General features: G+C 41.8%; 1 protein-coding gene across 1 annotated transcript in view; it reads left to right on the plus strand.

Annotated features, from left to right (window-relative positions):
- Positions 1–23,513, plus strand: part of LOC124798827 (cytochrome P450 6k1-like) — a 109,985-nt gene that overhangs the window by 80,226 nt on the left and 6,246 nt on the right. Inside the window, exons 6-8 of the mRNA XM_047262357.1 lie at positions 11,953–11,962; positions 14,127–14,346; positions 20,358–20,609. Coding sequence (XP_047118313.1) covers positions 11,953–11,962; positions 14,127–14,346; positions 20,358–20,609 — 482 coding nt within the window. The remainder of the gene's footprint in view (positions 1–11,952; positions 11,963–14,126; positions 14,347–20,357; positions 20,610–23,513) is intronic.

Here is a 23,513-nt window from a genome sequence, read left to right on the forward strand (position 1 = left end):
TAACATTATCTTTACCTTTTATGTATACAATGTCAAAGTCATATTCCTGCAGGAATAAGCACCATCGAGTAAGACGAGGGTGTTGCAACTTGCATGTAAGGAGGAATGATAAGGCTTGATGGTCTGAATAGACTTTAATTTTTCTTCCATAGATATAATAGTTAAATCGCCTAAAAGCCCATATTACGGCAAGTGCCTCCAACTCCGTAACCGAATAAGACTTCTCACACTCTGATAACACTCGACTCGCAAAGCTAATCACTTGGATTTGCTCGTGTCCATTTACTAATTGAATCTGGAAAAGACAAGCGCCGATACCCACAAAGGAAGCGTCTGCAGTAATACAAAATTCCTTATCCATCTGAGGATGATGGAGAATGTTACTGTTAACCAGACTGTCTTTAATTTTCTTAAATCCGTCTTGGCATTCCGGCGTCCAATTCCAATGTGAATTCTTTTTTAAAAGGTTGTGAAGAGCGGGATTGTTCAATACCTGATTGGGAACAAAACGTCTGAAAAATGACGTAAGACCGATAAATCCTCTCAGTTGCCTTTTTGTAACAGGGGTTGGAAAGTTTTTTATAGCAGATAATTTTTCCGGGCCGGGTTTAATTCCTTCAGGGGTGATGATGTGCCCTAAAAATTTAATTTCACTTTTTCCAAACTTGGATTTCTTAAGATTTGCTGTAACACCATACTCTCTGAATCGTTGAAATATCTTTTGCAGAAGGGCCACATGATCTTCCCAATTTTTCGATGCTACAAGAACGTCATCCACATAGACTGTTACCTCATCTAAAAGTTCAGGACCTAGTACATAGTCAAGGGCAGAAATAAAAATTCCGGAACTCACATTTAGTCCAAACGGTACAACTTTGAAATGGTAAGATCTACCTGCAAATATAAGCGCAGTGTACTTCCTAGACTCCTGCGCAAGTTTTACTTGCCAGTAACTGCTTTTCAAATCAAGGGTACTCAAATACTTAACTCCATGAAACTTCTGCAGATGCTCTTCAAGAGCCTCTGGTCTCGTTCTTATGGGTACTATAATTTTATTGATTAATCTTGCATCTAGGACTAGCCTTACGCTACCATCTGATTTTAGCACAGACAATAAAGGACTCGAATAAGGTGAATGAGATACTTCTATCACATTCCAGCGTAACATTTTCTTGATCTCACACTTGACAGCTTCGCGTCTCGCATATGGAATGGAATAGCTTGTTCTACAGTAGGTTGAATGGGGCAGGACATCCATTCGATATTCAAAGCCTTTTATTAGTCCAGGTTTCTTAGAAAATACTTGAACGTAATCTGTTAACAAATTGTAAAGCTCATTCTTCTGTTGTTTGGATAATTCAATGGACTCACTAGCTTTACCGTATAATTCATTCTGACCGGGAATTAGGTCTTTATACTCATCGTCATTAACACTTTCAAGATCTGTCATGTCTTCTGTCTGACTGTACTGTTGTCTTTTAGTCCATGGCCGTACTGCTGTTTGAAGCACCCCAATGTTTGTCTTCACCTTACTTCTTAACAAATTTACAGTTACTTGTTGCTGGCTCGCTACTAGAGTACAGATTCCACACTCGATGTCAATTTTAGCTTTCGTCTGCCTCAAGAATTCCATACTCAGGATACATGGCACTGATAGGTTTTTAACAATAAGAAAAATGCACGTTACTGAAATAGACTCTATCTGGATTTGAAGCTGAGTCTGAAGATTTACACGTTGTGTTAGTGGACCAATTGCTCCCGATATGGTGCAACCTTGAATTGGAAGTGATAAAACTTTGCATACAGAGGATATTTGCTTAAATAAACATAAAGATAAGACATTTATATTAGCTCCTGTATCTACAATAGCTGTTACAGGTATGTTGGCAATTGATACTCTTATGGAAGCTTGAACTTGTTCGTCCCATACGTCATCATTGTCTTTCGTCTCAGTGTCTGCTACTAGATCATCCCGTAAGTTTGTCTCTTTGTCATACCTAATTGCTTTAATTTCGTGTGGACTAAGGGACAGGGTGCCCCCATTCAAACCTGCAGCATCCTCTAGGAGGCTCAAAGGTGCTGCTTTTAATTTTCCGCTCGACGCTTACTTTCCTGCTGATTTATATTTCTTAATGTTTCTTCCGTCTGGAACTGGTGTTGGTTTTGTAGTATGAACTCGGTTGGAAACGGATCTTGTTGTCCTGGCGTATTCGCTTGCGCATAATAAATTTGCGTATTATGCGGGCGTTTAGGCTTCAGAGTTCCCGAAGGTCCGTTCGCTTGTTGCGTGAAGTGTATATTTTGTGGCTGAAAGGTATTTTGCTGTGGCTTGTGTTGATTGTAACCGTTACTGAAAGGTGTACATTGGTCTCCACCTTGATTATGCCATTTATTTCTTTTCCACTGACGATTTGAATCGTAAGACTGATCGTTTTGATAATTACCGTTGATCGGTTGCGTGTTTCCATATTGCTGGGGCTGTGTGTTATAATGTGCATTTTCGTACTGAGGTGGTGACGAATTATATATTGGATTGTATCTCTGGCCGTTATTGTACTTATTTTTGTATTTGCTGTTGGAGTACGTAGTGTGTTTATTTTTGAAACCGTTGTGGGGTTGGTACTGGTTGTCGCTGTGACGCGCTTTCGCTCGGCCACCATTGTTGCCTACGTATTCTGTATTGTGCTGGCCGCCTGCACTGAAGTGGGCGTTGCCAACATCAACTCTAGCGTCCTCGTAAATCAGATCTAACGAGTCTAACACAGATAGGAAAGTGTCCGTATCGTCCTCAGACACGTTTACTAACTTTTCTCTGATCGCAATCGGTAGCTTAGTTTTTAGAATCATAATAACGTCTTTGGCAGTGATCGGCGAATCCCAGAACTTGATTTTCGCTAAATACTTTTCAAAATATCTTCTCAAACTACCGCGCCTACTGTTAAACACTTCGGCGTTGTAAACCTCTTTTCTCAGGCGCTGCTGCACACCAGAACTCCAGAACTTAGCTAAAAACATCTGTTCAAACTCTTTGTAACTTTTACAAGAGTCGACCATTTCGGTTCCCCATAAGGCAGCATCGCCTACGATAAATCCACTAACAAATTGAATTCGCTGGCGGTCACTCCAGCTACTCGGGAAAATTCCTGAAAAATTTCGGAGGAACACTATAGGATGAATTTCTCTTTTCTGTGGGTGAAAGGTCGGAAAAATACGATGTTTGATCACGCTTTCCTCCTGCATCAAACTGACAAAAATGGATGGGCTGGTAGTCTGGTTAACTTGTGCTTCTATAGAACTATGAGTTTGAGCGTTATCAAATAGTGAACGGTAATGTACCTGCTGTTGTTCATTACTTCGTGGTGAATTATTCCAGTTTCCTGACACGGGAGGTGGGGAATTTTCAACTTGACATTTTAGTGTACGAATTTCATCAACTATCTGTTGACGCCATTCAGGTAAATCTTGAGCTAACGTTCGTCTTATCTGGCCTAATTCTGACATCACCGTGTCTCCTGTTTTTCCAGGGGCTGCCAATATTTCGAAGGTCATGTTTTTGACAGTTTCCCTGAGTTCGTTCTTGACCTTGTTTTCTATGAATCCGTCTTTGTTTTTAATCCACTCTTGGTAGTGATCAGACAATGCTTCAGCATGTGCCTTAACAGTATTCTTTATTTGGTCCTCTACATTAAGAGTCTCAATCTGTTTCGAAAGATCATCAACAACATTCTCGATCGTGTCTACTGCGGTTTTAACTCCTTTGACCTCATCAGAGATTGCAGTATAATCTTCTTTTAAGGTCGCAGCTTGTTTTTGATATTCTATCACTTTTGAATTTATCTCCCCCTTGGCTGCTTCGATTTTTTCATCTAACCGTTTTGAAATATCCTCTATTTTTGACTCTACTTGTGTGTCAATTTCTAGCCTCATGATCGTGATCTGACTGCTGATTTGGCTTTGGACATTACCCAACAGGGTATTTAAATCAGCTGTTATGTCTGCCTTTAGTTCGGCCTTTACCGAATTTAACCGTGTATTTAGGTCATTTATCTCCGTTTGCAGATCTGTTTTTACTGAATTTATGTCTGTTTTTACCGAATTTATTTCTGTTTTTACTGAATTTATGTCTTCTTTTACTGAGTTGCACAGATTTGGAAGGACCTGATTTTTATTATGCCGTCTTTCGGCCTTCTCTTTTTCTTCGCGGGCCTTTTCATCTAATTTTTCCTGCTTTTCACGTTCCTGTCTTTGCGCCTCTCTCTGTCTTTGACTTTCAAACTTGCGTTCCATTATTGCTTCGATCATTGCAGCCAAGTCATTTTTTTCAAAAGCGGGAATAGTTTGCACACTAGGACCAGCTTCTAAAACTTCGGTCGAGGCTGCTTCTGCCTCCGCTCGTGTACCTATCGCGCGTGATCGTAATGGATAGTGAGGTCCATTCGCATCACCGCTGTCGTCTGGTTTTGTTTGTGTCCGCTGTTTACCGTCAGCCATGTTCATGAATTATTTGTCAAACGTCAAAATGCTACAGATATTGTTTGTCACTGCCGTCAGTCGTTTGTCTGTGACGTAGTGCTATGGCTTACTGGGACCTAAGATAAAATTTTAACTCTGGGTAACAACTGACGTTCATTTACGCCAAGAAGACAAGATGGTTCCTACTAATTACAAACAAATGAAATATCACACGTTTTACCAGTTTTGAGCGTAGTTATCCGCCATATCGTAATTTTTTTTATGCACTGACAACAATGGTACACTTTCACTGAATTTAACTACATAGGAATGGACTATGGACAAATTGAAATAAAGCTGTTTCAAGGCAAGGAAAGACAGGTTTACGTTCTGATCAACTCGAAAGATGCTACGTCACTACGAAAGCTTGGCTACTGCGTATAAAAATTTGACTTACTATGGCTGTCTTGATAATGATACAGCTGGATACTCGCGTTTTTTGGTAATTTCATCAATCGTTCTTCTGAATTAATTAAAAGGTTTTCCCACTTCTCTTTCTCGGTTGAATTGCATCCACATGAAAAAATGAAACAGTTATTAGAACAAGCAAAGAAAATTTTTTAAACACATACATGAAATGATTTTTTGATCAAGTCCCTGTTCGGGCGCCAAGTGTAGCGTTGCTCTTGGGGGACAAAATATAAAAAGAATTGTTACTTTTTTTTTTAATGTCGAAAAAGTGAATATTTTGGTGGGCCACTTGGCAACAGAATCAGGGATTTATTACGCTATTATAATAACATACGTTGATCATTAAATACCTGAATAAGAGCAGCATATTGATATATATATATTTGAGATCGCTCGGAAGAAACATTATCATTTCTGTGCATTTTTATAGTCGCGATGTAGTCATACCCGGATCAACACTAAGGGACCAGAAGATTTATAGACTTTAAAAGAAATGCAACACTACACAATTAAAAAAAAAGTTGGTTCAGAAATAATAGGAAAACGATAATGTTCCTTCTGCCTCATGCTGCGTTCGGCCCATCAGCGTGATCGTAATTTCTGATGATGAAGTAACACAAAATAATTAACAGTTAAGTAAATAAGGAGATGGACTCATCAAGGTTAATTTACGAAAATAAGCACACTTATCTTTAACACACGTTTTTTTAATGCTACGTACCTTTTCATATTAAATTACAATAGATGACCATTGCGGTTAAATACTTTATACATAACAGTCAAAATGTCCTCTTGATTCTGTCTGTTCGATATCAGTTACAAGAAACTACATCTTTTGTGATTGGAAAAAATAACAATTAGCATATTCACTCAATATTTTCACATCAAATATAAAATACAGTTGTGGAACACAGCAAGTCCGCGTCCGCCTCTCATGGAATACAAACAGTAAAAGGTGAGGCGCCAAAAGCCTCATTTGTCTTGAAACAACAGAATTCTTTTTTACACCATTAATCGATACATGTACATAGAGATTTACTGGCACCGCGCAAGAACGGTAAAGATAAAGAATAATAGTTTCTGTCGATGCTATGCGATGGTTCATTTCTTTTACTTTACAATTGTTCGATAACTTTAGGCCATCAGGCGTTTACTATTGAGCGTATATCAATGTTTGTGAGGCGAAAATTACTAATATTACATGTCACTTTAATACTTTTTAAGTTATTGGCGAAACTACGCAAATTAATAAACTACTAAGAACCATAATGAAATTTATGAATATTACAAACTAAACACGGTGTATGTCAAATGAAAGAGCAACTCAAACAGTTTCGTTTGGCACCAGTGTGCACGTGCAGCGCGGAATGTTTCCGCCGCAATCCGCTAGACAGCGGTAGTAGCGAAGATGGCGACTAGTTTGTAGTTTGCAAATACCGAATCTGCAGTTACTGCGCAACGTGCGTTCCGGCTGAAGTTCGGTTGTGATCGTCCAAGTGGTAACATTCGTAGTTGGTATCACCAATTTGAAGATACCGGCTGTAAAGGGAAGAGCACAGGACGACCAAGAGAGACTGTTGAGCGAGTGAGAGAGCTATTCACTCGTAGCCCAAAGAAATCAGTCCGGAAAGCTAGTGGTGAACTATAAGTTCCCGTGTCGACTGTTTGGAAAGTTTTAAGAAAACGCGCTCAACTAATCCCTTAACTTTTACAGTTATTACGGGCTCTAAAGCCGCAGACCATGCATTACGTGCCAACTTTGCAATGCATATTGCCTTGCTAATTGTGTATGTGTCTTGTATTAAATTATATGCTGATTTTTCAATAAAAAAGTAACTCACAGGTTAATTATTAATGTTACATTGCGTATGAGTAGTTCAGTCGATGTGTATTAATGAGCACTACACTTTGATTTCTTTTGTTCGATAAATGTTATAAAAGTTTTGAGATTTAGTTGGATAAATCATGATGATGTATCTGGTGCACTGAGTGTAAGGTGACACTCTACATATTTTATTCATATTTTTATGCTCTAATAGTACTCCCCTGGTCAGCTAACATGATGAATGGGCAACTGATATGTTCTTTCTGTAATTCATATTACTGTTTGCTAAATATTTATGTAATTTCGCATATTCCGTATATCAGGCCTGAAACTGAATTAGCTGTTCACTTCGTCAGTTACAAGCCGCATTTCTCCGTTTGTTCGGCACAGCAGCCTAGCAGAGAGAGACGGTTGAGGGGCGCAAACATTCGGCCTTTTCCACAGCGATAAACGTGTAGCTTTAAGTGATCTTCAGGGGTGACGCAGCCTCCACCCCCGCGCTGCCCGCGACTTGGGGCTTGCCATGTTGACGTGATGAGAGGTAACGCGCTGGGCGGCTTGAAAGTGTTCGTGCAGAGACGCTAAGCGTATGTGGAAAATTGTTTCCTTTACTCAATGAAAGTGGTGGTTGGAAGTTTCCCACAGGAACCGCAAGACACAGAGTCTCAGCGGCTGCTCTGGAATGTGGCTAGAAAGATGATTAACTTCTGCTCTTGTCCCCGTCTCTCTCCTCTGCCGCTCTTCGAAATCTGGAAATTTCATTGCGGTGTAGGTCGCAATCTCAGCAAAATTTGGCTAGAAATTCGACGTATCTCGGAATCTTTACTGTCGTTGGTAGATGACTTGGAGCTTTTTTTCCAAACTTTGAGAGAGACACACACTGCTTCCTGCATCCAGGAACGATGGCCCTGCTGACGTCTTCGCAGGCTGCACACGCAAAGATGGGGCCAGTATGCTGTCGATCGCCGTTCACGGTCAGCGCGCACGCAGCCGAATGCTGGGAAGTTTATTTCGCGTGATTCGACCAACAATGCTGTTCCGTGGAATAGTTTAGGGAGCGCAGTATTTTTTAACTTTGTGGAATTAGTCGTTTTGGTAAATGATAACCACACTTAGTTGTTTGATTTGCAAAATGAACTTCGCAAGTTTTCATTAGCGCTTTTTGATGATCTTCGCTTGACCACTAGCAATATTTATTACGCGATCGTAAAATTGGTACTGGGATAGGAATTAAATATAATTGTTCTCTACCTTTGGGTCCATCACTATCTTTTGAGAGGTTTCCCCACTCGAATGCCCACTAAGGGAAATAAATAGTATCTTTTATAAGCGTACATTTTAATTTAATAGTTAGATGTGTCCCTTATCTAAAATGTGCTGTCTTAAGGTGGTGTTTTCCTGCGTGACTTAACTTTTAAAGGTGAGCCTATATCTGATAAATTTAGATCTAATAAGACATTATCCATTGAGCAACTTGCTTCATTACCTTTTAAAAGTAAATTCGTATGATTGCATAGGAAGCTTTACTCCGTTTTCCGATCGTGGCACTATAATCTTGCATAGTAGGGGTATGTAATACACTACAACCACCCTATAATTAAATGTTTGCCTGAGGCATTTAAGTTTCTTTTTATTATCTATGATAATGATCGAAGCAGACGAAATGAATTAAAATTTGTGCAGCAGCCGGGACTCAAACCCGCGTCGGATTTGTTGCGAGGCAGAAATGCTAACCATTACACTACCACAGCACAATTGTCTACTTCGGTACTTAAACTACCTAAGCCAAGTGCCCTCCCCAATCGTAGATAGTAAAAAAGAGACTTAAATGTCTCGGGGAAACATTTAATTATAAGATCTATAAGCTCACCCATGGTACAAGGACGACCCATTTCGTCCAGTGCTGGGGTGCTTGCCAATATCGGAGAGCCCTGCAATAGTCAATTGAAGTTTGTGTTGCGGAGGACACTCAGCTTATGTAGCTCGTGAGGAATGTTGACCACCGTGCTGCGGCAGTGTAATGCTTAGTATTTCTGCCTAGCAAGCAAGAAGACCTGGGTTCGAGTCCCCGCTGCAGCACAAATTTTAATTCATTTTGTCTGCTTCGATCACAACCATCCTAGCTCTTTAATCTGATGCAGTGTACTCCTCTGTAAGTACCATAGTTTGCGCGTGGACGGTGGAATTGACGTCACGTCCATTTTGTTCGAACTTCACTGGAGCACATGACTCGACCAGCCGCTCCGCCCGTCACCCATACCGCTTTTGAGTGCCGGTGACACACCCACCCGCCAACCCTCGCTGGAAACGTGCATGTCCAGGCTCCGTGACACAGTGTGTGCAAAACAAACGCCGCTTGCGACCAAAGTTAATCACCCACACTCAAATACAATACGTCATGTCACCAGGGGACAAAGTCCAAATGTCAAAGTATAGCTTCATGGTCCAAACCCCATCAAAAAATTAGCTAGCGAATCACAGCCCAGCTATTGTGTATGACGTGAAACTTCCTGGAAGATTAAAACTGTTTGCTGGACCGAGACTCGAACTCGCGACCTTTGCCTTTCGCAGGCAACTGCTGTACCATCTGAGCTACCCCAGCATGACTCAGAACCCTGCTCTTCCTTTACTTCCGGCAGCACCTCATCTCCTGCCTTCCAAACTTGACAGAAGCTCTCCTTTTTTCCACGAGTGCCGATCGTACAGCTACCACAGCACAGATAAGAGGGCTAGTGATTCCAGACGTATCTACGAACTATCGCTAACCGATTATTACTAGTGGGACTACTGGCACACACACCTCTTGTCTGTATTCCAGTCACGCCACAGCATCGAATGCACAGCTCGAGTGGTGCCTTCAGAGGATCGCTTGGAAGATTAAATTGTGCACCATGGTCTCCAGCAACGAATGTAAATTCTACCTGCTCGCAAGAGATGGTCGTCTGAGCACACAACATTGGCCGTCTGAGCATACAACATACACCTGGTGTGCACTGTCTTGTAGAGTACGTTTGATCAAGACACCCTGGCTCCACCCCGGGCCTTATGGTCTAGGGTGCAATACGTTACAACTGTCGTTCACCTTTGGTGTTTCTGGAGGGTATGTGCATAATGTTGGACCTATTCTTTCGCCATTCTTGCAGCAGGAAGGTGATGTGTTCTTCCTGCAGGATAATGCTCACTCACACTCTGTCCGTGAAAATCAATGTGCTCTGCAAGACATGCACCAACTTCCCTGGCCAGCATCATTCCAATCGAGCAAGTGCGGAATATGATGGTACGAGAAGTGACTCGTGCAACTCGTCAGCCAGCAACTCTTACAGAACTATGTGAACAGGTTGGGCAGACGTGGGATAACGTATCCCAGGACAGTATTCGCCATCTGTACGATGGACTCGATGCCAGAGTCAGCTTCTGCTTGCCGCCTGTGGTGGCTACACTACGTACGAAGGGTACGGTACTAGGAAAGTTTTGAGTACAGCTTTATTTATTTAATTTTTTCGAAGTAATTTTCGGCACATTGAATACACCTCTCGATACTCTAAAACCAGCCCTTAACCAGTTCTCCCAAGTTTCTGTAGGAAGTATCGCACACTCGTTTCCTAAGCTCTCAGGAGGTCCTCATCACTTGAAAACTGCTCTCCTTTCACCTTCATTTTCACATGTGGGAACAGTCCAAAGTCACATAGAGCAAAGTCTGGATTGTAAGGAGGGTGCTCAAGAAGTTTCGGTCACGTACCCCGTATATATTCGGTGCAAGCTTTGGTGCAGTGAACTGGAGCGTTGTCATGACGAAAGAACCAAGTCTTTATTCTTGACTTCGGTCGAAAGCTCTTCAAAGAATGGATGACTTTTGGCAGGCACTGTTCAGTGTACCACTTAGCTGTGACTGTCTTCTGTTTGTCCAAAACAACACGCTCCACTATTCCACTCGACTTGAAAAAAAAGAAAAAAAATAAGAAGAAAAAACCAGCTATCATTTTCTTCTTTTCTGATCGGGATTTTCTGAGAGCCAGGGGTGTGTCATCATCTTCAAAGACCCAAACTTTGTATTGAGTCTTAGTCGGCACGTCATAATAGCACAGTCAACTCTCGTCACCTGCCACGATGTTATTCACATACTAAGATTGTCCCTTAGGAAACTTCTTTAACACCTCCTGGCACGAGGTCACACGCTGTGTCATCTGTTTTTCCGGCAGTCTATGTGGCAGCCACAGACAAACCAGGTTTCTTTACTTGCAAATGTTCAGGCAGAATCGAACGAATTGTGGTGCACTTAGCACTAAGGTATCCTCTATCTGCTTATAGGTCACTCGCCTGCCTTCGTCTAGCATTGCCTCAGAGCATGAATGTTTCCCTCTGTAACTGATGATCGTAGCCGTCCTGTCCTCTCAGCGTCCTCCAGAGTGAAATTTCCTCTCTGGAAATCTCTGTACCGCCTGAATATAGTAGTACGGTATGGACACACATAACTAAGTCCAAGAGTTATTTCTTCAAAGCAGTGGTCTATGTTTAAACCAAGCGCTAAGTTGTACCGTAAAACTGCCCGAATCTCTCTTCGTGAGCACGATGTCATAACAAGCGCTTCTAACTAATCCTGCTAGTGAACGACTGCGCCAACAGAATTGGCGCAGCAGCTACAATCCAAGTATGAAGTACAGGGTATCCCAAAAAGAATGACCCGATTTTAACCTGTAATAATATTGCGGAAAGGCAAACCTACGTTTCTAGCATTTGTAGACTTAGAGAAAACTTTTGATAATGTTGACTGAAATACTCTCTTTCAAATTCTGAAGGTGGCTGGGGTAAAATACAGAGAGCGAAAGGCTATTTAAAATTTTTACAGCAGTGGTTGGGAAGGGAGTGAGACATGGTTGTAGCCTATCCCCGATGTTATTCAATCTGTATATTGAGCGAACAGTAAAGGAAACAAAAGATAAATTAAGAGTAGGAATTAAGATCCATGAAGAAGAAATGAAAAGTTTGAGGTTCGCCAATGACGTAATTCTTGCAGAGACAGCAGACTACCTGGAAGTGCAGCTGAACGGAATAGACAGTGCCTTGAAAGGAGGATATAAGAAGAACATCAACAAAAACAAAACAAGGATAATGGAATGTAGTCGAATTAAATCGGGTGATGCTACAGGAATTAGATTAGGAAATGAGTTGCTTAAAGTAGTAAATGAGTTTTACTATTTGGGGAGCAAAATAACTGATGATGGTCGAAGTAGACAGGATATAAAATGTAGACTGGCAATGGAAAGGAAAGCGTTTCTGAAGAAGAAAAATTCGTTAACATCGAGTATAGATTTAAGTGTCAGGAAGTCGTTTCTGAAAGTATTTGTATGGAGTGTAGCCATGTATGGAAGTGAAATGTGGACGATAAATAGTTTAGACAAGAAGAGAGTAGAAGCTTTCGAAATGTGGTGCTACAGAAGAATGCTGAAGGTTAGATGGGTAGATCACATAACTAATGAGGAAGTATTGAATAGAATTGCAGAGAAGAGAAATTTGTGGCACAACTTGACTAGAAGAAGGGATCGTTTGGTAGGGCATATTCTGAGGCATCAAGGGATCACCAATTTGGTATTGGAGGGCAGTGTGGAGGGTAAAAATCGTAGAGGAGGACCAAGAGATGAATACACTAAACAGATTCGGAAGGATGTAGGTTGCAGTGGTACTGGGAGATGATGAAGCTTGCACAGGATAGAGTAGCATGGAGAGCTGCATCAAACCAGTCTCTGGACTGAAGACCATAACAACAACAAAATTGAGACAAATGTCACTAGGTGACTGAAACAGTGGTAGATGTAATCGGAATGGTCTACAGTTTCAGAAAAAATCCGCTAGATGTCGCTACGAACGCTGACCTGAAGCGTGCAGCCAGTCTCGCGCAATATGGCGTCCGCGCAAAAGAAGGCGTATTGTGTTATTGAATTTAGTCGTACTCAATCAGTGATCGCAGTTCAGCGGGCGTTTCATATTCGATTTCGTGCTAAACCACCATCTCCAAAGAACATTCGTCTGTGGTATAAACAGTTTGATGAAACGGGGTACCTCTGTAAAGGCAAAAGTCCTGGCCAGCTACGCGTTCGTGAACAATCAATGGAACAAATCTGACGAGCCCCCTCAAGTCTACGCGTCATGCTAGCTGAAAACTTGTGTTACCGTGCATGGCAGTGTGGCGTGTGTTACGGCGTCGTTTAGCCCTAAAATCATACCGGTTACAACTGGTAAAATCACTTCGAGATACTGACTAAGTGAAGCGAGTGGACTTTAGCCATGCTATTCTAGAGGACAAGGAAGATGACACTTTTATATCACACTTGATATTCGGCGATGAGGTAACTTTCCACATTAGCAGTAAGGTTCACCGTCATAATGTGCATATATGGGTGCTCTAAAATCCTCATGAAACAATTGAACACGAACGCGATTCACCAAAAGTGAATGTGTTTTATGCTGTTTTGTAAAGCAAGGTTTATGGACCCTACTTTTTTGAGGAAGAAACCGCTACGGAACTGGTTTTCCCACAACCTGACTCTGATAATTTCATCCATCGGCAAGATGGAGCACCACTGCACTGGCACAACAACGTGCACAGTTTCCTCAATGCCAACGGGCCTCAACATTGGATGGGGCGTATAGGACCTGCGAGACCAGGCTTTACACTCTTGGCCTCCTAGGTCCCCTGACTTAACACCATGTGATTTTTTCCTGTGGGGATATGTTAAACGATGTGTTCATGTTACGCCCTTACCTCGTGACATTTATGAACTAAAAACCAGAATATCAGCTGCTGTAGCTTCAGTGACAAAAGACACCTTCTGATCAGTTTGGGCTGAATTTGGCTATTGGCTAGATGTCGTCCGTGCAGCCATTTGAGGACATATTGAACTTTTATGATGGATTTTTAAAAACGTCTGCACTTCCTGAGTAATTTAGTATGCAATTTGTTGGTGTTAAGCCCTTCTTCCTAATAAATAATTCTATTAAAAATTGGGTCATTCTTTTTGCGACACCCTGTATCCTCAGAACACAGCAACAATCAGCCTCATGCGACTTGTTACGTTATATTGCAAAGCTTTCCTGGTACCTTTATACTAATACGGGCATTTCAGCATAGGTCGATAACTGCTACCTCAGAACCTCTTGTCCTATGCACCAGTAAACGTAATCAACTGTCGCAACAATAAATCGTGAGTGTACTGGAAACCTCTAAAAGTGTGTACTACTTTTTTCCGGCAGTGTATATTTTTCAATCAGAATTGGCCGATCAAAAAATTATTCACTACTTACTGAACTCGTTTCGTATTTTGGTACAGAATAATTGTAGCAGTGATGGTGAAAATGTAAAACTTGACAACTCTTTTCAGAGTTATCGATCGACGACGTCGCTGCCCAGGCGTTTGTGTTCTTCGCCGCGGGATTCGAGACGTCATCAACCACTATGAGCTTCGCCCTGCACGAACTGGCCCACCATCCGGGTATCCAGACACGTCTTCAGGAGGAAATCGATACGGTTCTCATACAAAACAATGGACAAATAACCTATGATGCGGTCAACAGTATGCAGTACCTTGACAAAGTAGTTGCAGGTATGTACGAATTTGTAAGCAGCAAATTAATACTCTGATACCAACACTTTTAAAGCAAACCATCTCACAGATTCCTTTCCTGATTTGTTCGTACAACAGGGCGCTGATTCACACCCGGATTCAATCCGCACGACGGTATAACAACCGTTGGTTTGCTACACCGGACAGCCTGACTGCGGTTTGTAGGCTGTTTTCCACGCTCGTTCTGCAGATACTGTACAGATCCCCTACGTCAAACAATTTGAAAAAAAAAAATGTTACGAACGCAGCTTTACGATTCGCAGGTCTCCTCCCTTAGGTTAGCTCACGACTTTGCGAAAGGGAGGGCTCACAATTACGTAAATTTGTCAAATCATAAATGTTAACGAATCCAGATGACGGAATAAAAACTAAGAAAGAGAGAGATCTTACAGGTTACTTTCTTGCTAAAAGGATATTATTTATGGATTCTTCCGTCGCCTCTTGAGAGAACAATTCCATATTGAGGGTTGAATAACAGTTAGACGGTTTTTTGTTCTATTGATTTTTATTTGTATGAACTACTTTTCGGCTTGTTAGGCTATCTTGAGATAACTAGTGGTTGTTGTTTACAAGGAGCTTGTGCTCTTACGAACGAACCATTCTGAACTAAGATAACGCACTTACATACGATCTAGTTGTGGTATTGTCTTTGGAATTGTCAAACGGGTCTTTTGACTTTTTGTTCTGTAAAACTGTTCCTTGACATAATAAGTCACATTTTATGGTTTGTCAGTACCATGTATGACAACAATTAGAATTGTTTAGAATACACATTATTACCAAATTACAATTTTTTTTGTATTTTTTGTGAACAGTTGCACTGGACACTAATTGTTCGTTGTACAACAACGATGTTTTCTTTGGGGGTTACATTTTGTTTTAGAAAAAATGTACATTAATAAATATCAACTATTACATTGTTACAGTTGAGTTACAGTTAGGAATGTAAACACACAAGGGATATTTACATTATATTGGGATGTGGATTTTTTTTACTGTTGGTACACTTTGTGGTAAGTAGCAGGTTTACTGTATTGTGTAAAGTTTAAGAGTGGTTCAAAAATGGCTCTGAGCACTATGGGACTTAACATCTGAGGTCATCAGTCCCCTAGAACTTAGAACTATTTAAACCTAACTAACCTAAGGACATCACACACATCCATGCCCGAGGCAGGATTCGAACCTGCGACCATAGCGGTCGCACGGGCCCAGACTGAAGCGCCTAGAACCGCTCGGCCACACCGGCCGGCTTTAAGAGTAGTGATGTGCTCAGTTGCAATTGGTAATTTAGAAAGGATATTATTCCTGTTTGCTACTTCAGACTCTAGAGGAAATACAACGACAGTGATGGGTGTTATTCATTTGGTTTCGAGAAGGAAAAGAAAGGAAAAGGTGAACACGCGATTGAACGCAGCGATTACGTATTTAGTGTTACCTTCTGTCTTTATGTCCAGCTATTCTCAGTGTCCGAACATTCCTTTTCATTTCTACCTGAAACTAATCATGTCAGTTTGCTGTAGAAACTAAGAACGTAGCGACTCATTATTTGTTACACAATTTTCGTCTTACAGCCTCTAAGTTCTGTTTAGTCCATATATACTGAGGTGCCAAAAGTCATGGGATACCTGTTAATATTGTGTCGGACCTCCTTCTGCCCGCCTGGTGCACCACCTCGACATGGCATGGACCAAACAAGACGCTGGAAGTTCCCTGTAGAAATACTGAGTCATGTTACCTCTACAGCCATCTGTAACTGCGGATGCGTTGCGGCGCAGGATTTTGTGCACGAAATGAGCTCTTGGTCATATCTCAGAAATGTTCTATGGTGTTCATGGGCGATATTTGTGGCCAAATCATTCGCCCAAAATGTCCAGAATGTTCTTCAAACCAATCGCCACCAATTGGGTTCAGAATGGTTCAAATGGCTCTAAGCACTATGGGACTTAACATCTGAGGTCATCAGTCCCCTACACTTAGAACTACTTAAACCTAACTAAACCGAGCGAGGTGGCGCAGTGGTTAGCACACTGGACTCGCATTCAGGAGGACGACGGTCCAATCCCGCGTCCGGCCATCCTGATTTAGGTTTCCCGTGATTTCCATAAATCGCTCCAGGCAAATGCCGGGATGGTTCCTTTGAAAGGGCACGGCCCACTTCCTTCCCCATCCTTCCCTAATCCGATGAGACCGATGACCTCGCCGTTTGGTCTCTTCCCCCAAACAATCCAAAACCTAACTAACCTAAGGACATCACACCTATCCTTGTCCGAGGCAGGATTCGAACCTGCGGCCGTAGCAACAGCGCGGTTCCGGATTGAAGCGCCTAGAACCGCTCTGTCACAGCGGCCGGCACCAATTGGGGGCCGTTGACCTGGCCCATTGTCATCCATAAAATTGAAGTCCATGAATGGCTCCAAATGGTCTCCAAGTACCTAAAATAACCATTTCCAGCCAGTGACCGGTTTAGTTGCTCCAAAGGACATAGTCCATTCCATCTAAACTCAGCCCACGCCATTATTGAACCACCACCAGTCTGCACATGCCTTTTTGCCAACTTTGATCCATGGTTGCATGGGATCTGCGCCACACACGAACGCCACCATCGGCTCTTGCCAGCTGTAGTCGGGACTCATCTGACCGTGCCCACTTTTTTCCAGTCTAGGGCCCAACCGATATGGTCACAAACCCAGCAGAGGCGCTGCAGGTCGATGTCGTGCTTTTAGTAAAGGCACTGGGTGGCGGTCGTCTGCTGCCATAGCACATTAACACCAAGTTTCGTTGCCATGTCTCAACAGGTACGTTTCTCGTACGTCCCACATAGACTTCTGCGATTATTGCCCGCAGTGTTGCTTGTCTGTTAGCACTGAAAGTCTACGGAAACGCCGCTGCCCTCGGTCGTTAAGTGAATGCCGTCGGCCACTGCGTTGTCCGTGGTGAGAGGTAATGCCTGAAAAAGGTATTCTCAGCACATTCTTGACGTTGTGGATTGCGGAATATTGAATTCCCTAACTGTTTCCGAAACTGAATGTCTCATGTGTCTAGCTCCAACTGCCATTCCTCGTTCAAAGTCTCTTAATGCCGTCGCGAGGCCGTAATCACACCGCAAACCTTTTCATATGAATCACTAGAGTACAAGTGACAGCAACGCCAATGCACCGGCCTTTTGTATCTGAGTACGTGACACTACCACCATCTGCATATGTGCGTATCGGTATCCCATGACTTTTGTGACCTCAGTATATAGCGTGTCAAATGAAAATTTTCCCGTATTTGTACAGGAGACAATATTGGTCAAAAATTGAAAAGAAAAAACTTATATCCAGCAACAAATTCTTGTTGAGCTACCGGCCATTCTACTTCTATAAAAGACTGTCAGTACTCAGCAGCGTATGTCGTCTTCCTCTTGGCTTTCTGTATTGGCTATGTTTGTGTTTGTACTTAGTCCTCTGATTGTGGCGCTGTTGTGAGACGTAGCAATGACAGTAGTCTCTGACATCACAGGATCCACACGTATTGCTTGGAGGTGGTGCTGGCATCTAAAGGACTTAGCCATTCCGTGGTTTGTGAACGATACAAATAGCGAAATGGAGTCCAATCACTGCACGAAGGAAATGCTAGACATATGGTATTCTGAACAGCTAGGCAATGCCATTAAACGACAAGCACATCTCATATATGATGGGCGAAATCCTCAATGTCGCACTCCACCTTTTTTTTTATATAAAAAAAAACTCAACAAGTTGTTCCAGCGATTTCCAATAGACGTGATGAATCTCATCAAAGAAAAAGAACCGCAGAACATCTGGAAAATCGTAGGTGATCTGGCCAGAAGGCATCTCGACATATAGCTTGAGAAAGGTCTCATCCCACAATTCCACCATGCCTAATTACAGCTATGCCAACGGATTCCAAGACACAGCGCTGAAGAATCACGAGTTCGTGGCTTGCTTGTTACTTATCTTTGTGACGTGAGCCACAAAGAATGGGATGAAAATTACTATTCGTGGACAGAAGCACATCTTAAAGCTATCATGAACGCACATCACCAAGTTCGCTTTAGTATCAATGTATGGACAACAGTTGAGGGTTATCACCAAATTCTGGGCAGAGAACTACTCGCGCTATTGGAGAACGTTACACTTCCAGAAAGACAAAGGATTTATTCATGCATGGTTGGTTACCATCACGTTAACCCTTAACTACTATGGTCATTCACAGGAACACAATTACTATGGAGGGGTCTCACAGACCGCATTTTTCTATTTTATATATCAAACCAGAATTTTGATGAATATATATAGTTTCTTGACTTTCAGTCATTCATTACACTTCTTAGAGGTGGCTTTTGTAGAAATTTGATTTTTCTTAAACACTGTGGTATTTTAAACACTTCGACAATTAAAACAAAGCGAAATCTGGAGAATATTTTTATTTTATGACTTACGAAAATAACAGCAAATAGTTAGCTCTCTACTCACACATAGATTTTCATCAGAGGCATTATATTACAAATTGGCAATATAAGTAAGTAGAAAAATCCCACATGACTTACGATAAATTGTGTGCGAAGTCAGCTTTCAGTTTACGACTCACTTTGCAATGTAGAGCCAATATTTCAGTCCGTAAGTCTATGAATGGAGAAACTGTGACACCGTTCTACTTCTAAAATTACAAGTAAAAACTAAATACTTGGTCTCATGTGCCACTGAATCATACTTTAGTCAATTTCCACCTGTAAACACTTCACGCAGACCTTCCTGGAACACTCCAAACAAATCGGAGCACCACGCTGTTGACATGGATACCTTGTTTTCCTCTTCAGACGAGGAGGGCAAAAGGTGCACGTTTTTCGATTTTCGAATTCTTCTTTCAGTGTCTGAGGCTCATCTTGCAAGTGAAGACATCTGTCTCACATAACACACGTTGCACAGAAGGCCCAACTTTCCCCGCCATGGAGAAACAGTAGCATGCAATAAAAACGCGGCACGCAAACACTATGGTACGTCTGTGAGACCTCTCAAGGCTAATAATTACGAAACAAAGAACAGCAACAATGCAAGAACGCTGGCACGTGTAGCTTGACAGCCAATAGGAGGGTACATGGAAGAGTCCATTTGGCTTCGCAGGGGTGTGAGAAATATCTCGACACAAGAATTAGTAGCGGTCTTAGAGACGATCGACAGTAGTTAAGGGTTAACTATGTGTCACACAACAGAATCTACCACAAACTTTTAATAGGCAATGGATCGTCACAGTGGGTCCAGTAGTATAGCCAATGACATTTAAAAACGTTGTTGTGTTCCACACTCATCGACAATATGCACGCGATACAGGGCCGTCCGTCCCACGCATGTGACAAAATCCGAGGATAGCCAGGTATATTCTCTTGAGTTTCATTCTCCTAAAAGGCTTCAAATGCAACACCCAGCAGATGTACACCGAAGCAATACGCGAAAAACGCCAACTAGCGGAAGCAGAAGGAGCAACAACGACTACAACTAGTCGCTGGTGCTACCTAGCGGCAGCGGAAGGAACTACAAAGAGTGTAATCGGGATGCTGGCGCATGAACGCGACGAAATCGGGAGCCCGAGTTATCTCGAGATAATACGTAGGTATGATTCAGTGGCACATGAGACCAAGTATTTAGTTTTTACTTGTAATTTTAGAAGTAGAATGGTGTCAAAGTTTCTCCATTCACATGATGGGGACACAAGCTTACAGTCAGTTTCTCGGCAAAACAGTCTATCCCATCTTGGGATAGACAGTTAAGAGGGTAATAGCATTAAGCCGATGGCCTCGTTAACACTATCCTTCAAAGCAACCCGTCAAACCAGAGACAGTTCACAGGAGTGCAGCTAATAAAGATAGTATGAACGTCAAATCAGAGACAGTTCACAGGATTGCAGCTAATAAAGATAGTACGAAATAAAATTATAACTCTAACTTCTCAATAACAGGGCAAAATTTGTTCCATTATTTTGTGTTACAGAGACGCTGAGGAAATATCCACCAGTTGCCGCACTTAACAGGGAGAGTAATGTTGAGTACAAGATTCCCGACAGTGATGTCGTCCTGGACAAATTGACTCCAATACTGATCCCCGTGTACGGCCTGCAACATGACCCAGAGTACTTCCCGGACCCGGAGCGCTTCGACCCCGAGAGGTTCTCTGAGGAGCAAAAGGCGCAGAGGCACCCCTACGTCTACCTGCCGTTCGGAGAGGGGCCTCGCATCTGCATAGGTGAGTCACGGAACTGGCAGCAACGTCGCTGTTAGAATTTGTATCCTTACTCTAAATCTACAACAAATCTACTTCGATGTTCTACACCAACAGAAAAAGTGTAAAATGGACCCTATCCATACAACAGGCTGTGGTATTTCCGTCTATCTCATTCTATTCATTATTTGTGTCTATAGTTCACAGTAAATTATAGGAGTACACTTTCTCCTTTTCTCTTCTTCTTTCAAATTCAGGATCAATCTCGAGCAGGATCTATTGCTCAGGAATCCGTCTCAATACACAACAAATTGTCCATCAACGATTGAGTGTTATTAGAATTTAAAATATGTTTTATAGGCACAAGAAAATATTCATCTCTTGATATTAACGTCTTGTTTGTTAATTTTCTTGTGCAATGGATGTAACAGAGTTACTGTACGTCCCTTTGAAATCTTTTCAAATTTCCGTCGTTCTTGAGAACTAATTGTAAATATTTCATTATTTGTGTCTGCAAACTTTGTCTGTACAGAATATTTTCCAATACTTCGCTATTTTTTAAGTTTTTAACCACTTATTGTACATTATTTCTTCAATTAATCATTTTCTAGGCCCTGACAGGTTTCCGTATCTTTTAATTTATAATATGATTTTGAGTGATGAAGGGGTGCAAGAATTAGTTAGTTATTTCACAATTTTGGTGTTATTTAAGTAAACTGGTGATGGCATGCCTATTTGGTAAACTCACCCTCATCTCTAGACTTCATAACACCTCGAGACAATGGAACACCTGTATGAATTCAGAGGGCAGATTTTCGTGCTGTGGTGTGTATAGAGGCTTAGAGGAGTCTGAAAAGTCGGTGATGAGTTCAGACAATGAGGGAAATGGTTTCGCACCACGAAATAATGTCACGTTTCTATGCTGTGGTGTGTATAAAGTGATAGAGGAACACCACGAAATAATGGAACACTTCTGTTAATTGAGAGGGTAGGTTTCTGTGCTGTGAGTCCTTAGAGGAGTCTGCAAACTCAGTAATCAGTTCAGAGATTGTGAGAATGATTCTGCACTGTTGAACATTGTTCTAAATAGTTTTATTTTAGGGGTCAGCTTAACGACCACTGGATTTTCATGCATATTTTATATAACATTTACAAATCTGAGAAACTACGTTATAAGTGTGCTGGAAAACGTTTGACAGAAAAAATCGTTTTTGATCGTGTCATTTAGTTTATTACGGCATTTGGAAAAACTGTGATTTGCCAAAATGGTGCAAAAAAGCCTTAAAAACTGGTAAAATTGCGAATTTTGGAAAAGCGCGATTTTTTAAAAGTATGGAAAAAGTGCGGAAAAAGCGTAAGAAAGTGCTAGTTCTGAAAAGGTGCGCCACAATCCCCAAGCTGCGGCAGCCAACTGGAAGTTTTCAGGCGGGCTTGTTTTCTGTGAAGGCCTCTTCCGTAGACTCTTATCTTGACCACGTATCAAAAAATCCCATACTCCCGTAGATAATTTAATTAGGATTTGTTCTGATGTACGTCCGTTCTTTGCATATCTATCTTCAGATAGTCCAGCGGATGTCAGCTGATGATATACTTTTTGTGAAGGCTGAAAATTAGGGATGTGTAGTTCATGAACGAACTAGTTCAGCTCAACTATTTCAGGAAATGAACTTTTAGTGAACTGTAGTTCTTTTGTCCTCCGCTCGTGGTCTCGCGGTAGCGTTCTCGCTTCCCTAGCACGGGGTCCCGGATTCGATTTTCACTTTCCTCGTGTTGACAAGGTTCATCATCATCATTCATCCCCATTACGGTCGGAGGAAGGCAACGGCAAACCACCTCCATAAGCGATTGCCTAATACTTCGATGAAGGTCTCCCGCATCGTTCCCATGCGCTCTGTCAAGAAGCACGGGACTTCATTTCCATATTTCCATAGTTCTTTTACTCCACGTTTCCCGTATGTATTAGAAGATGGAATGCGCACAAACGAATTTCTCGTACCTTGATACTGAATACACTCCACTCCCAGGCCCTAAGTGTCCTTAGTTCTGAACTCCTTGTGATAATCTGTGCGAACTGCGTAGATCAGCAGACCGAAACTGTTCCATTAGTTCAGGTGTTCAGTCTCCAGTATCTGCGTCTAAATATTTCTTTTCCATTTTAAGAGATAATTTCGGAGAACTATTAAATAAGAACCAGTTTTTCCTTTTTCCAGACCTTATCGGATAAGAAAAAGGCAGAAAAACACTCTTGGTGATAATGAGAATAATTTAATCTCCAGCGCTCAGCGCTTCTCGCTATCCACATTTCCCAAGTAAAGGCCTGGGCTAAAACTGAAAGCGCTCAGCTCCATTCTGACAATAAATAAACAAAGAGTATGGAAAAAGTGGAAATATGCTCTCTGGTTTGTTCCTCAAGATCGTTCCGTTATTGTAGACAGTAAAATTATAAAATTTTGCTTCCTAATTTATTAGCACAATGAATGAGGGTGTTCAGAACGCCACCTTTATGTGCTGGTGGTGGCTGAGAGCGCACAGATATCGATCCGTGCATGTTGGTTTCCATAGACATTGTGAATGAGGCGCTGATTGTTTTTCCAGCGAGCGAGGAGGTCAATCAAGGGCAACACACCATCTGTCTCAGTGGTCTTCAAACTTTTTCGCTTGAGAGCCAAAATTGACATTGTAGCGACGGGACACCTAGACCGCATAGGAAGAGGATGAGGATGAGAGGGGGGGGGGGGGGGGCAGGTATTGAAGTGGCCACTAGAAAAGAAATTAAATTTGCATCAAACCATGGATACTGATAGAAACTTACCACTTACACATTTTGAATCTACAAATAATAATGTATCACTTCAAATGTTTTTCAATGAAAAAGAAAATATGTATTGGAGCTACACGCATTTTTATGATAGCTTGAATGCTGACCAA

The sequence above is a fragment of the Schistocerca piceifrons genome, chromosome 5, assembly GCF_021461385.2.
Source record: "Schistocerca piceifrons isolate TAMUIC-IGC-003096 chromosome 5, iqSchPice1.1, whole genome shotgun sequence".
Classification (NCBI taxonomy): domain Eukaryota; kingdom Metazoa; phylum Arthropoda; class Insecta; order Orthoptera; family Acrididae; genus Schistocerca; species Schistocerca piceifrons.